Source organism: Neolamprologus multifasciatus, chromosome 9 (genome assembly GCF_963576455.1).
Source record: "Neolamprologus multifasciatus chromosome 9, fNeoMul1.2, whole genome shotgun sequence".
NCBI lineage: Eukaryota > Metazoa > Chordata > Actinopteri > Cichliformes > Cichlidae > Neolamprologus > Neolamprologus multifasciatus.
Window position 1 is genome coordinate 12986980 of NC_140447.1, and position 15861 is coordinate 13002840.

Consider the following 15861-nt stretch of genomic DNA (forward strand, 5'->3'; position numbering starts at 1 on the left):
TTATGGAGCCAACATAATGGAGTAAGGCTCTTGTGTTTGGTGGCTTTTTTTAGGTTGGTATTTTTCATTTTTGTGCCATTTATAGTTGTTTGTTTTTTTTAAAGTGAGGTGGCTGCTGCATTTCTGTAGCCCGGTTTTATTTGTCAGCATTGGAAGGTTTGGCTGTGATGGCCTGAAGAGAAGAGTTGAAATTAAGGAGAAATGCTCGTGTGCTCTCAGGCTGAGATGTTAGCGTATAATACGATATCAGCTGTGACATCCTCAGGGATTTTATTTATTTGCCTTGATCAGGTTGACCAATGATGAGTTTATGTGTTTTGTTTTAGTTAAATTCTTAATAAATAAATAAGTAAATAGAAAAAAAAAGCAGATGAACCCTTGTCCACGTACTTTTGGATCCTACACTTTCCACTTCTTATTATCCCTGTGAAACTGCATCTTTTTGTAACGTCTGTGGAAACAAAACTGTTTCAATTCTCGTAACATTGATGAACATCTGCGGATTCCTTTCTTCGGTAACAAACCTGAAGGTTTCCTTGTGATCCGTCTTTTGCTTCTGCTCATTTCCTCTTACAAGGACAAAGGAGATAAGGGTGCTCCTTCACAATGCTGCTCCCATGAACAGGGTGACACACTGTGTTTCTGTAATTGCCTTGTGCTGACCCACAGCTGCAATCAAAAGCTCCCAGTCAATGGGTGTTGCTTCCGCATGCATTCATTAAAATTGTTTTCATTACTGTTACATTACAGAGGGAGGAGGATTTTATGAGTCCCTGCCCAAAACTGTGACACAGTGTTTGTAGGCCTCTCGGGCAATGTTGTAATTACCACATGAATCCAACAGGATGGGGCTGTGGTTGCAATATGTTACTCTTCTGTTAATGAGAATATGATGTGTGTGCATTTGCATGTATGCGAGCACACGCGCGATCTGTGCCTATGCATCGGATTCTGCTTCTTTAGGGGGGAGAGAAGCATTTGTGTGCCAGCCAGCCCAAAGCAAGCTGTGCTGTCCAAATTGTAGCGCTCAGACTCCAGCTCAACTTGTTGTTTTTTTCATCCTCGTCATTTTCCCTTCCTCTCTGACTTTCCAGCTGCCATACTTTGTAATTTTGCGGTCTCTTCCAGGAGGGAATTTCTGCGCTGGTTATGATCTGAAAGAGCTGGCCAATCACACAGGCCCCTCGAAATTGGAGCAAGATGTCACAAAGGGTCCTGGTCCAATGGTGAGTGGTGAGGGTTAGATGTATATTTCCTTATGATGTTAAAGGGTTTGAATAGAATGTATATAAAAATAGATTTAGGGGCTCATGTTGAATCATGGAAATACCTCGGTAACTACAGATGCATAAGCAGAAAGCCCTGGCTTCTCGTACAGTCGTGCCACTCGACGAAAGGACGAATCATAACACAAATGATGTACTGTAAGCCAGGAAAAGTGCAGGTCTGAAAGGTCTGTTAGGATCGCATGCAAAGGCTTTGGGATTGAGTGGACCTCCTGTGCAGAAAATTATAGCCTTATATCTCGTGCACAATACAAAGTGCTTCATTTGTTCAGCTACGGCCAGAACTTGGATCATATTTCAGCCCTTTGTTTGACAGTTTGAGAAATGAATTGGCAAATGAAATCTGGAACGTTTTCAGTAGATAAACCCCAAAAAGCATGAAGTGGATAGTGAAAACATACATACATAAATATACACAGACAACAATTTACACATTTAGTTCTGGGAATATTTGTTCCTCGTTGAGTGTGTGTTGATTGTAGTCATTTGGCTTTGCGTACGGTCTAAGTGTGCGTGTATGTTTGCAGTCACTAATCCAGCTGTTTCCTCCAGGGCCCGTCCCGTTTACAGCTGTCAAAGCCCCTGATAGCAGCAGTGAGTGGTTTCGCCGTGGCTGGAGGGTTGGAGCTGGCTCTGCTGGCAGATCTGAGAGTGGTGGAGGAGAGCGCCGTCATGGGAGTGTTCTGCCGCAGGTTTGGTACGTCTAACACCCCACGCTGCTATTATCTCTTCTACTGCTTCAGTTACTATTGTACTGTGCTGTATGGTCTGTCAACAAACTGGTGACTGTCACCACTACTGCTTTGTTTTGACAAAAAAACTAGATACTAAAATGTTTTTTATGTCTTTTAGCAGAGCCCTGCTCACAATCCAGACATTCAGATACCACCATGGCAGATACTACATCTAATAATAGAAGTGGGGGAAGATTTTTGGTACCAGAATCTTTCTGGTTCTAGTCCAAATGGTTCTGACAATTATAGTCGAGCAGGCTTTGATTGCATGCAGGTATATAGTCAATTTGTTGAAAATGGATTCTCGAAACTATTATCTATGGTCTGAAGAAGGCCCACAAATCCAGAGGTCTGGATGTTTGGTGGTTACACCAAACCCCCAAAATACTTGCCAGTGTCCTAGAAGTCAGAAAATGTGGAGTGTCCACTCCAGGTCAGGGACTAATTGCTGCCCCAAGTGGAGGAGTTAAAGTATCTCGGGATCTTGTTCACAAGTGAGGGAAGAGGGGAGCAGGAAACTGACAGATAGAAGTAAGTGTAAATGCAAATGCTATCGATTTACCACTCGATCTATGTCCCTAACCTCACCTATGATAACGAGCTCTGTGTAGTGACCAAAAGCATGAGTTCGTGGATACAACTGGCAGAAATGAGTGCGCTCACAAGGTTGGCTGGCCTCTCCCTTAGAGATAAGGGGAAGAGTTCAGTCATTTGAGGGGGACTCGGAGTAGAGCTGCTACTCCTCCTGACTGAGATGATCATAATGCCTCCTGAGTAAATTGTTATGGACATGTCCTACTTGAAGGAGGCCCTTGGGTAGACCCAGGACATACTGGAGGAATCACATTTTTTGACTGGCCTGGGAATGCCTCACTAAGCCCCAGATAAGGTGGAAGAGGTAGCTAGGGAGGGAGGTCTGGGTTTCTCTTCTTAAGATGCTGCCCCTCTAACACAGCCCTGGTTAAGGGGAAGAAGATGGATGGATGGAGGGATAGATCAGTGGATATCCCCAGAGTCATTAGACAATAGCCAAAGCATTTCAGGTTATCCAGTGAGCTCTTATTGCTACTCTGCTAGTAGTGCTACTTCTGTTTGTGTGCTTTTTGTACACAACAAGCCTAATATTAGAAATACACTGATGTCTTTACTTTAATGACTAGTATTCATACCAAAATATATAATGATCAAAAGAAGTGCTGCAGCTGGCCGTTCTTAATTTCCTGCCACTTGTAGTTGCAGTGCTATATCTATTAAATGCTTTACCAAAGTCGTAGTTGTAATGACATTAACAGCCATGCTTTTTCTCAGTTAATCCTGCTTCTGTTACTAATACCAATCCAAGCCTGTCAGTAGTAACACAAGAACCAGGGGGACCTATTTTTTGGCAGGCCATCTCTTTTTTCCCCTTCTTTTCTGTTTTTTGTTCTACCTCTGTGTGTGTGTGTGTGTGTGTGTGTGTGTGCTCAGCTAATTATATCTGCCCGTGAAAGTGTCCTTGTGTTTTTCTTTGCATCCAAACATACATCACTCGTGTCCTAATGCCAGGAAGTTGACACTGTTTCTATTTTTCAACTCTGTTACTCTGTCCTGTGTTATCACCGAGCCTCCTCTTGTTTGTGTGCGAGGACGGAGGCAGCGCGATAACACCAGTGACCGTGACCTTTTGGCATCATGGCCAGAGTCTGCTGGGCAGTCTTGATAAGTAGAAGAGGAAGCAGCCAACTGCCAGGTTTCCACTGCAGGGCCAAAACAGGGCTTACATATTATTTATGTCACACAATTTCCTCATAAACAACATTTTCCCTTTTTGGCGTCTAGTAGCTTACAGGCAACGTTTGCATGCTGAGTCAATTCTACTGTTAAACAACCAAGCAGTACTTTAGAGCATCTGCTGTAAACACTTTAATCCTGATCCCATTGCTGGCTTCACTCGGTAAAAGTGGCTCGTGTTGGAGCATCGCAGCTTCTCTCATAGAGCTGTCACTCCTCTGACCGTGCTGCCGGACAGCTTAAAATCCAACCATAGTGTTTATAAATACAGCTGTTGTACTATAATTTACTGGGAGTACTAGATTTAGAGTGTAAACATGCATGGTTTATTATCTAAGCCTGTAATTTAACAGGGGAGCAGTGCCCTCATCTGCTGACCGACTATGCAGTTCATCCTCACAGACAGAGTAGTGCCATGTCCTCAGTGTAGGGAACACTCAGCTCTACTTGCTGTGTATTTTTTTATATGTATTTTTACTGTCACTGTATTTTACTGTCATTATTGTTTAATTTCTGTTTCAAATGACTCTTGGATTTGTTTAAATTAATTTTTTATACCCATTGAAATAAGTCATGTTGTGACAAAGTATTTTTTTTCTTTACATGATAATTAAATAAAAAAATAAAAAGATCTATGTATATATGTAGTCTTCCATGTCAGTAGATATGGGAGGGACAAGTGGTATCCGGTGACACCGACCAATTTGTTTAATAGCAGCGTTACCTAGTAAACTAAAAAGATATCACCAATAGCTGCCAGCAGAACAATGGTAAATGTCCTACCCAGTGGCAGACAGAAGGCAACAGTCAAAGCAAGGCTCATGGCGAGCCTGCACTACCATAGACTGTCATTATTCTGCAGCCTTTAATGTCTTCTCACGTTACTCAATGTTGGAGTCTGTGCAGCTGCTTGTGCTTAACATTTTGTCAAGATATGTTGTCATGCAAACTATTTATTAGTGTTACACTGGGCTAAGTGATGAGCGGAGCAACAGTACAAGTGTCTTGGTGATGTGTTTAACCCACATATCAACGGCCGCTGCATCCATCCAGGTTTGAGCCCTAAATGCTGGAAGAAGCAAAATGGCAGAAAAACACTCAATGAAAAATTCGCTCCTTCACTAGCAGGAGATGCTTGCTGACCCGCTAAATGGGGAGCTCCTCATGCCCAGCTTATATACTCATGCTGAATGGAGTCAACTGGACTGGCCTTACGGAGACAGATTGGCGCCTGAGCAATACTACACAGCATCCATCCAACCATCCATTGGATCCATAGTTTACTTGTTTATGCATTCACAAGATATCCCAGGTTTAATTGCAGGAGGGTGAACAAATAAGTTTGGGATTGCATCAGGAAGGGCATCTGGCATAAAAAAAAATATGGAGCGACCCTCTTTGGTGACCCCAGAGAGTAAGGCAGCAGTTGAAAGTAGCTAATTTCATTTTCTAATTTCTGAAAAAAAACATTGGAAAGAGTAGAAATGATGCAAAAGTTGTCCTTTCAACAGTGGGTTCGGTTTGTCTCTGAAAACAAGCTTTCTTAAATGGTTTTTAGAAATATCGGCCTCCACTCTGGACGTCTCATCAGCAACGAGACGAAGCCAACATCTGCGCTCTTCCTTCATCTCAGAACTATGTTTGGGAGGCAGAAATGAGGATTACTGCGGTGTCGACACATTAAGTTACACATTTCCTCCCAGTAATTAATTCTGAGCCTCATATTTGATTGCCACATATTTTGTTTGTCAACACATTAGCGTCGTTTCCTCCAGCTTAGCCGAAACCGCTGTGGTTTTTCATTCAGATGTTCGTTTAGCAGAAGAGCGGTTTTACTGTGGCTTCACCAGTTTTATACTCACTTTCTGCATAGCTTTGGCCTCCCTACCAACATTTCCTCTTCCTTAAACCTGTAGGTGGTGTTTTGTCTGTTGTTTTTCTTAAATGAACCTGTGGGTGAAGGAACATTAGATCCAATGAGGCTTGACAAAAAGCCACTTTTTAGGAGTTCAATTTTTAACACACAAAAAAAGAGGCTTAACATTAAAGTTTAAAAGTCTTCTAATGCTAACGCTAAACAATTAAAAACCAAACTTCCCAAGCCTTTCACATCAAAAGTACTGCTGTTCTGCTGGGCGCACTGTTTATTTAAAGATCCTGCGTTTCTTAGTGATTATTTCCTTTTAATGGTCGAATTCTGTAACCGTTTTTTGGGCCAGGCACAGATGGCAACAGCCGGAGGGAATCCCTGGTGGTTTTGGAGATGAAAAACCCTCAGAGGCTCGCTGCGCTGCTCTGATGTGGGCCAGCGGTTACCGCAAGGATCTGACAGTTTTCTGGCATGTGATTGGCTGCCAAAACCTGTGGCTTCCTGTCTGGGGCACCTCTGCCCCGCCAAGGAGGAAATGAGAAGGAGGAGATGGTTGCGTCACAGGAATCTGGTGTTGGTGTCTGCTGCTCTTTGAATTTTCAGCCCTGAATGAGAAACCATGCCACTTACCTAATTCCCTCATGTTATTTTGGTTCCTTAAACCAGAGGAACATAACAAAGGGAAAAAAAGAAAGAGTTAGAGTAGGAAATGGAAAATAAAAATACTTCACTTGTCTTAGTCTTTGTGTCTAACTAACTTGGGACCCCTCCTACACATAAACCAATCCATTTTAAGTCTGTGTGTTCCTGGATGGGTATGGCGGATTCTAATTAAAAAACAAGAAGCCAATAATTGAGGGACACAGTGCCAGATGTATTTTTTAGAGTGAAGCTCTAGATTTAATGAGGCTTGACAAAATGCATTATCACAATAGTTAATAGTTTAACTCTATACCCCCTGAAAGCCTCTTAGAAGTAATCACTGAAGCTCTTATCTTATATATTTCAGGCCTGCTTATAGAACAAAATGACTGTTTGCTTCAGAAGATAGTGAGGGTGGAAAAACCTAGAAACTATTCTAATATTTAGCCAACAACATCTTTATTGATATAAACTGAGGTGCCACTGGAGGTCGTCAAATGTCGTCTTTATGGGTGGAGAGAGTTAAGGGTTAAGGGGAAGCTTGTTCCCTGTTAGATCTTATCGTGCACAGTACTTACATGTGATTTCGCCCTTTTTCTGAGTTGCTGCACCTTCTGCCATTTTCATGGCTCGAGGCCCCATTTACAGCCTTGGTGGTCTTGTGTAATAGCCCTCTGCAAACTAAACAATACGCAGCCCTGGCATTAAATCAGTGGGCTAAACACATGAAATCAAGTTAGCTGTGTGGTGCTCATTTCTGACCCTGCCCGACTCAGTTATTTTCCTCGATTCCCAGTCAGTATTTCAAAGCGAGCTTCCAATTGAAGGTCTTGTCCATTTAGTCTGGAGTTCTCCGGAAATCGTTAATCCACATCAAACTTAATCGCATTACCCTCATGGGAGGCCATTGTAGTGGGTTCTGCTTTGATGTGGTGAGGATGCCAGCAGCACCAGGAGCAAACCAGAATGCCCCAGTGTGTCACGTTTCACACTGTTTTGGGGTTATTAGCAGCTAAAGAGTGGTGGGTGTGTTGCCTTATTTCCTTTTCGTGGGACCTGGTACCTAACTCATGCTAACGATGATGAGTTGATGCCTAGAGCTTTAAGAGTGATGGGCCACCTCTTATTTCTGTATAGTTTGTTTGGAAAATGGGAAATAGGTGCAGAAAAGTATTGAAACGTGGAAGAATACATGGATTCATAGTATTTAAGAAAAAAACAGCTTGAAAGTTGATGTTTATTTGACCAACTTTCTTCTTCAACGCAGCCTGAACTCTTGTAGTCGAGCTTTCTTCTCATTTCTTTAAGTAGTGTTAAGGAATCTTTATCCTGGCTTCTTGAAGGACATTCAAAGCTCTTCTTTGGATGTTGGCTGGCTTTTGTTCTGTTCTCTGCCAAGATGATCCCACACTGCTTCAGTAATCTTGAAGTCCCTGCTCTGGGGATGTCAGTCCATGACTGATCTGTTTTACTGTCCAGGTATGTTTTTACTGCATTAGCAGCGTGTTTGGGATCACTGTCATGCTGAAAAATGACCTCTGTACATACTGACCCACAATTTGAACCAAACATTTCAGATTTGGATTCATTGCTCCATGAGACCTGCTGCCACTAATTTTCAGTCCAGTTCTTGTGTAATTTGAAGACTAAAACCTTTTTCCTCCTGTTTCCTTTCCTTAAAAATGGCTTTTTGATAGCCACACGTCCTCCAATGTAACAGCTTGATAGTGCGTAAACAATATTATTGCTGTCAATCTGTGTTGTCTTTGGTATTTCTGTAGATTCAAATAAATAAATGGTAACAAGTTATGTGTTTTTACAACAGAGTGTTTGTAACTTTTAAAATCTTTTAAAATTGGTCCTTTGAGTCTGAGATGTTTTCTTATGCTTGATTGATTTATAGGTCACTATTAACTGACCGAAAAAAATTAAAAAAAACATTTCTCTGATGATCAAGTACAAAATCCAGACGTTAACACTTTAGCACTGTTAATATAAAACATCGAACAGCCTTTAGAAATCCCAGAAAACTATTGCTCAAGATCACTTTAAAAAATGACATCAAAGTCTGGCCCCTTGGAAACAAAATACAAAGAAACAAAGGGTGGCTGAAGATTGTAAACAGTGCTTTATATTTGTCCTTTTAACGCTCTGAACCAGAGTTATATCTTTTATGAGACGAGAAAAGATATAAAGCCATTGTTCACAGATCGTTAAAGTCGGTGTGCATTTCTGTTAACTGTCCTTTTAAGTAATTCATGGTCAATATACAGAAACATCTCGAGTTACAAGCGGAAAAATATTTTTACCGCTCTCTAAATGTTGTCTCGTGTCATTAGAACAGATTCGATGATTACTCAGAATTGCTTTTTCTAAGTAATGTTATGACATTTTTATACAAAACTATAATGACTGGAAGTTTCTGTCACAGGGCAACACATTTCAAAGTCTGCAGCAAGAAGATAAAAGAGCAGATATCATCTGTCCTCTAGACTTTTACATATCAGTCAGATAAGCAGGAAGAGAACTCACTCTTCTGTCTGGTTATTAAACAATAGGCTCTGCTGATTCATTCTTAGCCCTGCTTTGAACAAAAAAGGGAGCTGACTGCTTTTCAAATATCTGGCTCATTACTAAGGACCAAAGATGACAAATCCACATCGTATTTTTATCTTCAGCATCAGGATCGTTGCTCAAACGTCCCCCCACCACCACCTTTAAAGAGGATCTCCACCACAGCCAGCCTCTTTCAAGCCAAACATACCTTTTTAGTTAAAAACTGCTTCTGAGCTCCTATTCATGTGGGACAAAGCGCAGGTCTGTCAAACAGGACACATCAGAGACGGGACTATCAGAGAAAGAGGGGTGGAGTGGGGCTGCCAAGGGTGGAGGTGCTGGAGACGGCTGCTGTGGATAAGAAGGGAGATCTTTCCGGTAGCTGATAGCAGCGGTGCCAACAGCAGCACCAAAAGACAGAGACTAGGGGGTCAACCTGGTCTTTATCTGCTCTTCTTTGAGTCGGGCTCTGTCTTCTTCAGGCCTTATTTAAGCTCAGCGTGCTTCTCGACATTTTTCAAACAGTTATGTGTCTGTGTCACTCTACTGACTTCCTGTTTCTGTCTTTTCCTGCAATCAGATTGATAACACTGGGGTTAACAAGCAGCACAATCTTCTCGTTATTTCTCTGTCACTGAGGATTGTAGCAGTGACTCCCAGCAACGGGGTCATTTAACCCATGCAAAGACTGTTAAGGAGCTCATTTAGTTGAAAAGAAATGTATCCAAGTAGGCAAAATGGATATCAACACGCCTTCTCAGTAAAGGACTGTGACTTTTAGATCAAAACAAACTAGGTTTAGGCGGCCACAGTACAACCTGCATTCACACAAACCGAAACACTGAAAAGAACTGAGTGAAATCTCATCTTTGCGGACAGTGTAGAAACCCCCTCCCTCACTCGTCTAATTACAGTCTTCAGCCTGTGAGAGCACCATATGTGCCGACTGTCTCAACCTGGACCAGGCCCCTGGATTGGTCGCACATGTATTGGCGCTGGTATTCCGCGTATTCCAGTTTAATTTATTTGAACGACACGGAGAGACAGAGTAGCTCACTGAGTATGAATAGAATCGCATTATTTCCGTGACTCTCCGCAGAATGAAAGAGGGGGAGGAAGAAAAAATTGAAAGCTCGCATGATGATTTGGGGTTATGAAAACATGTTCTACACATGTGCTCTCAATAAGAGGCGGTCAAACAGAATCAGTGACTTGGAGGAATTAGGGAGTTGGGATTGTGGTGTGGAGCTTGGGAGAACTGAATGGTAGAAAGTGTGCCAGTTGCAGCTGGTGCTCTTTAGAAATTAGGGCTGATGCCAGAAGTTTACGGTACCTTGCAGCGTTCCCTCTTATTTTCACCCGATTTCTCTCCGCTGGACGCAGTAATAATGCGAATGTGTCCATTGAGACTAAGAGTAAAGAGGAGTTTTCTTGCACTGATGTAAAGAAAGTCAGTAGTGTTTCATCAGCTGTTTCCACACAAATTGAGCGACTTTTAATGAACATGTTACACACGGCACAGCAGCCTGCATTCACTTTAATCTCGTGCAGTTCATTAATATTTATTTAAAGATCTTTTTTTTTCAGGAACTTCAGGCTTTACTCCAGACTGCTTATTATTCAAGTATGTTTTTATTTGTTTTATTCATTGCAAAAGAATGAAAGGAATGATTTTAAAACTTATCAGATCTCAGTGGGAGAAAATCGTGCTGGATATCTACACTAATATGGACTGGGTAATATGTTAGGAATGAAAGGATGACACATTGTTTTAGGCAGATGAAAATGATGACGCTACAGAGGGCTGAACTCAAAGACATCCATGAAATCAAGGTGAAAAAGTGATGCAGCAGGCTAGTCCATTTTGACAAAATTGTAATTGCAGGAACGGCATCAGATGGGCAGAAACATAAAGAGGTGTTGTCTTGGATTTAGGTCAGGTGAGCGTGGGGGCCAGTCAGTGGAATTAATTGCTTTCTCCTCCAGGAACTGCCTGCATAATCTCGCCATATGAGGCTGGGCATTGTCGTGCAGCAGGACCCACTGCACCAGCGTAGAGTCTGAATGGGTCCAAAGATGTCGTCTCGATACTAAAGGGAGTCAGGAAGCATTTCCTACCTCGTAGATGTCTGTGCGTCCCTCAGTGGATTTGGCTTGTGTTATCCACGGCTTCTCAAGACCCTTTCACATCTGTCACGTGTGTTTAGGGTGAACCTTCTCGCATCTGTGAAAAGCACAGGGCACCACTGGTGGACTCTGGTATGGTAATTGTGCTCCATGGTGCTGAGCAGTGAGCACAGGTCCCACTAGAGGACGTCGGGGCCTCAGGCCACCCTCATGAAGTATGTTTTTGATTGTTTGGTCAGAGATATTGAAACCAGTGGTGTGTTGTCATCTTGTAGCTCTCTGGCAATGCTCATCATGTTCCTTAAAGCACAAAGGAGCAGCAGTGGTCACGCTGATAGGTTAAGGGCCCTGTTGAGCTTTTCTGACTGTTTTTTCACTAGTTTTGCATTTGGCTAGAGTCATTGTCACTACTGGTGGCATGAGGAGGATATCTGGATCCTACAGAGTTTGCACAGCTAGTCCAGCTCCTCCAGTCCAACTCCTCTGAAGGAGTACATGCTGATGGGATGGCCCTGCTGATTGGTTAGGACCTTCTACGGCCCTGTCCAGCTCTCCTAGAGTAACTGCCCATCTCCGGCGATCTCCTCCATGCTCTTGAGACTCTGCTGAGGGACAAACTAGAACAAACCTTCTGGCAATGGCATGTTGGACTGCCTGTGGAACCTCTGTAGGATCCAGGTATCACCTCATGGTATCAGTAGTGACAGTAGCCTAACCAAAAGCAAAAGCGTTGTTGCTCCTCTAGTGCACCTGTTAATTTCATTCACACCAAAGCAGTTCAAACTGATTAACAAGCCACTTAACTGACCAATATCCCAGAAGTTTAAATGATTGATGCTATACTCGGATTAAAAGGTTTTTTTTAATGTGATTTTTTTGGAGCGGTGTAATTTATTGGTTAGATTTTGTTTATTTGGTCTAACCTCAGGGAAAAATGAAAAGAAACTGTATTTAATGCACCATTTAAAATGTCACAGTAGGAAATGTTTCTTTGATGAAACATAAATGATTTATCAGTTTTCTTCAGACTTATTCAGGAGTAATCTGATGAGTATAACAAGGTGTTATGTACTGTCAAAGTAAAAGGAAGCACAGCAGTAGAACTAATGTCTTTCATGCACAGTAGGCTCAGATATATATTTTATATTTGAAATCCTTTTCTAGGTGTTCCACTGATTGATGGAGGCACGGTGCGCCTCCCACGTCTAATTGGTTTATCAAGAGCACTCGACCTGATTCTGACTGGACGGCCAGTTGGAGCACAAGAGGCTCTCGCATATGGACTGGCCAATAGAGTCGTTCCTGATGGCCAAGGTATGTAAATTGAGTGTTTTAGCAACATCATTTTGTGAGTTAGTACGGGATATTAGACCTCAGCATCCCAGCACTGAGTATTTACAATTATCAAGCACCAAAATGTTGCTAAAAATACTTGAAGTGATTGTTTTTTAACTTTTATTATTTAATCATAAATTGATAAAACAATTCAATTTTGTATAACGCCAAATCACATTAGTCACATCAAGGCCTTATAATAATACAGAGAAAACACCAAGAACCAAATAACCCCCTATGTGCAAGCACTTGGTGACAGTGGGAAGGAAAACCCCCTGTTTAACAGGAAGAAACATCCAGCAGAACCAGGCTCAGGGAAGAGGAAACACTGGGAACTCTGGGAAAAGTTCTTGCTTTAAAAGTGATAACAGATACTCAATATTAGATTTTTTTTTTACTTGAATTAAAGCCGTAATTAAAGCTTTAATTACATCTTGATTGACTGATTTAAATCTGATTGTGTTGTTGTACAGAAGCAAAAAGTGACCTTGTCCAAAAACGTATGGTTCTGTCTTTAACGTGCTACATGGATGGAGCTGGGTTAGGTTAAGCAGGCGCTGTGGCTTCAACGCCACCCTGGAGCTATAAATCCCCATTAGTGCTGTCTCTTTCCCTTCAAACGGCCGTTTCAGGATTAAGCTACACACACATTTCAATGTGGCATTTCCTGTGTTATATTAATGCATAAAGTCTCTTCTATGCTTAAATCCAAAAAAAGCATCTCCATGTGGTCTTCATGATTCCCCCTCCTCCATCCTTAGATGTTAGAAGAAGATTAGCTAATTCTTTTAGGAAACACTTCTTCCCACAATTGCCTCTCCGAAGGATGATCACTTAGCTCAAGTTTAACATCAGAGGAAAGCGAAGAAGTAGCACTTCATCATGTAGAGAGGCAGATCAGAGTGTGCCATCATGAGGTGTAGTTTCTTTTCCAAATGGCTGATCTGGATGTGTTCCAGTGCTTTTATGTGGGTGAGGAGGCAAAGTGACGCGAAGGCCCAGTGGCAGCATTAAAACACATTGAAATGCAGTACGTTGGGGATCTTTGTGTATTCTCTGTGTTGGGAATGGACACGTTTCCTAACATATGGACACTGCACATTTGTTTTCACTGTGTTGATTGGGTTCATGTTGCAACCACAGCTTTACAGGCGGCGCTGGAGCTAGCAGAGCAGATCAGCTCCTTCCCTCAGCAGTGTCTGCGAGCCGACCGTGCTTCAGCCATGTACGGCTGCTATGACGCTCCGTCTTTCACACAGGTAGGCAGATCCATATTTACACATTTTGATGGGATAATAGCTTAAAATGAGTTCACCGTTGTTAATGGCTGAAGGGTTGTAGTAATACATGTAATACATGTACATTTTTTTTGTTGTCCAGGCCATGCAGTATGAAATCGACCATGGGATTCCTGTCATCCAAGCAGAAGCTGTTGCTGGGGCACTCAAATTTACTTCTGGAGTAGGAAGAGGAGGAAAGTTCTCATAGGATTTAGCTTGCACTAACCTTATGAAGTGTGACTTCAGGTGATCCAACACATCCTGCTGCACACTTTCAAACTCTTTGTCCACAAATTGAAAGTATTTTTTTTTTTTATGTCTGTACTCACTTCCTATCTGCTTTAAAAGCAATTACAGTTACAGTGAAATCCAATAATTAAGCTCAATTTAAAAGAAATACAGCTAATGATAATATCTTTCTACCACTAATATCGTCTCTTTGGTTTAAAATTTACTATGTTGTGAGTTGCACTTGTGAGCAGCTCAGTGGAGCGGTGGCTGCCAACAAGTTTTTGAAAATTACTGCACTGTCTCCAGACATAATTTTAGAGTTGGTGTTAGTAATTTGAAATGCACAAAGTGCACATGCTGCACGGCCCACTTTCTCCCTCAGTGATGTTTTCAGATGTTTATGAGGAGAATTTGACTTTCATTTCTCAATGTAAAACACAATAATCCCCTAAACTTCCCCCAAATTCAAAAATGTGTCGTATGAAAAGCAACATATAATATTTACTTTTAATAAAATGAGAGCTTTCCTGATTTTCTCTGTTGTTTCTGACACCCTGTGGATGTGGACTGATTTCTACGTGAAGGACCAATTCGCAGCCATCTGCCAACCAAAATATGAATATATATCCCTGACTCTTTGGCAAATGGTTGCTGGAGATTGAGGGCAGTCACTGGGAATTCAGTTGTCCCAATCACACAGGCCTAGAGACCAGTCAGTGAGCCTCTGAGAACCACTCATCGCTGGGAAAAAACATGTTAGCTGACGCGCAGAGGGACAACTTTTGCTTTGAAGGCAAATGTTCTGTGTTTCAAGTGTGTATTGCACTTTTTCTACCACTTGGCGAGATCTTAGCTAGTGTACTTGGCTATTTGCAGACAAGTTTGCATCTTCTACGCACTCTATGGGTGACCAAAGCAATCATAAGGAGTTTTTTTTGTCACAGCACCTTCTTTGTGACCAATTGCGTCTAGAAACCTCCAGAAACCACTGAACAACCACATTTTTGTGGGAAATAGAAAATTTTCAATGTATCACATTCAGTGTTTTTTCTCAGTATGTGTTATTGTAGGGTCTACCTTACAATATAAAGCGCCTTGAGGGAATGTTGTTGTGATTTGGCGCTATATAAATAACATTGAATTGAACTGAATGTGGCAGACGACTCTTGAGGAATTAGGAAGATGTCTTTTAGCATGCAGATCATCTTTACTGTTTGTGCCGCTGCTGGAGAGTCATGTGACCACAAAACGACTCCAACTCAAAAGACTAACAAGATGTCGAAAGCAGCAAACCTGCAGGAGCTCGCAGTTGCTCCTTTGACTGAAGAAACACTTGATAACTGGGTTAAGGTGTCTGCTTGCATGTGTGATTTAGCAACTGTAGCAATACAATTACTGCAGAAAATTTAGCGCTTATTATCAGGTCTGTGCCAGGTTAAGCATTCCTGTGGCTTTGGCGCATACTTCCCCTTAATTTAGCATGTTGGAGATTCTTGAGAAAAAAACAACAACTTGGTTCTCTCTGCATGAAAGTTTGTTTGAACTCCTCAGTGACCTCTTAAATAAAAATGTCTCATGGGAAGATTTAAAGGAGTATATAGATGCGTATGTGCGTGTGTGTGCGAGAGTAAAATAGAGACAGACAGACAAAGACCTCATTAGGTCTAGGAGGTGTCCTGTCTAGACAGTGTGATGACAGGACACAGAACTTCTGTTTAATGTTTCCTCCTCCCTCTGCTTCCAATTCACCCAGCATGCACACATATCACCTGCGCTGCCTCGGGGAATGCGTACACACACCCTCACTCACACACACAACATGTCGAGGGATATCTTTTCATATTATTTTAAAGTAAATGTGTGCCTGTGCGGCTTGTTATGCTGGTTGCTATGAAAGCTCTGCGAAAGACAAGAAGAGCTCTGAATTGTTTTTGGGGAGCAGGGTAGTGTTTGTTTATTGAGACACATGTCTAAAATTAATGGTCCATAAAGACTTTAAATCATGGACTTCATGGTGTTGCCATCGGCTG

The 15861-nt window shown here is 41.9% G+C and overlaps 1 protein-coding gene across 2 annotated transcripts in view; it reads left to right on the forward strand.

Moving 5' to 3' along the window:
- Positions 1 to 15861, forward strand: part of LOC146511222 (uncharacterized) — a 54978-nt gene that overhangs the window by 6120 nt on the left and 32997 nt on the right. Inside the window, exons 3-7 of one of the 2 annotated variants that reach the window (XM_085172191.1) lie at positions 1129 to 1226; positions 1839 to 1983; positions 12150 to 12299; positions 13464 to 13579; positions 13701 to 13846. In XM_085172191.1, the coding sequence (XP_085028317.1) occupies positions 1129 to 1226; positions 1839 to 1983; positions 12150 to 12299; positions 13464 to 13579; positions 13701 to 13808 (617 nt within the window). In that variant the 3' untranslated portion in view covers positions 13809 to 13846. Of the gene's footprint in view, positions 1 to 1128; positions 1227 to 1838; positions 1984 to 12149; positions 12300 to 13463; positions 13580 to 13700; positions 14363 to 15861 lie in introns of those variants that run through there. The other variant, XM_085172190.1, reaches the window with a different exon arrangement.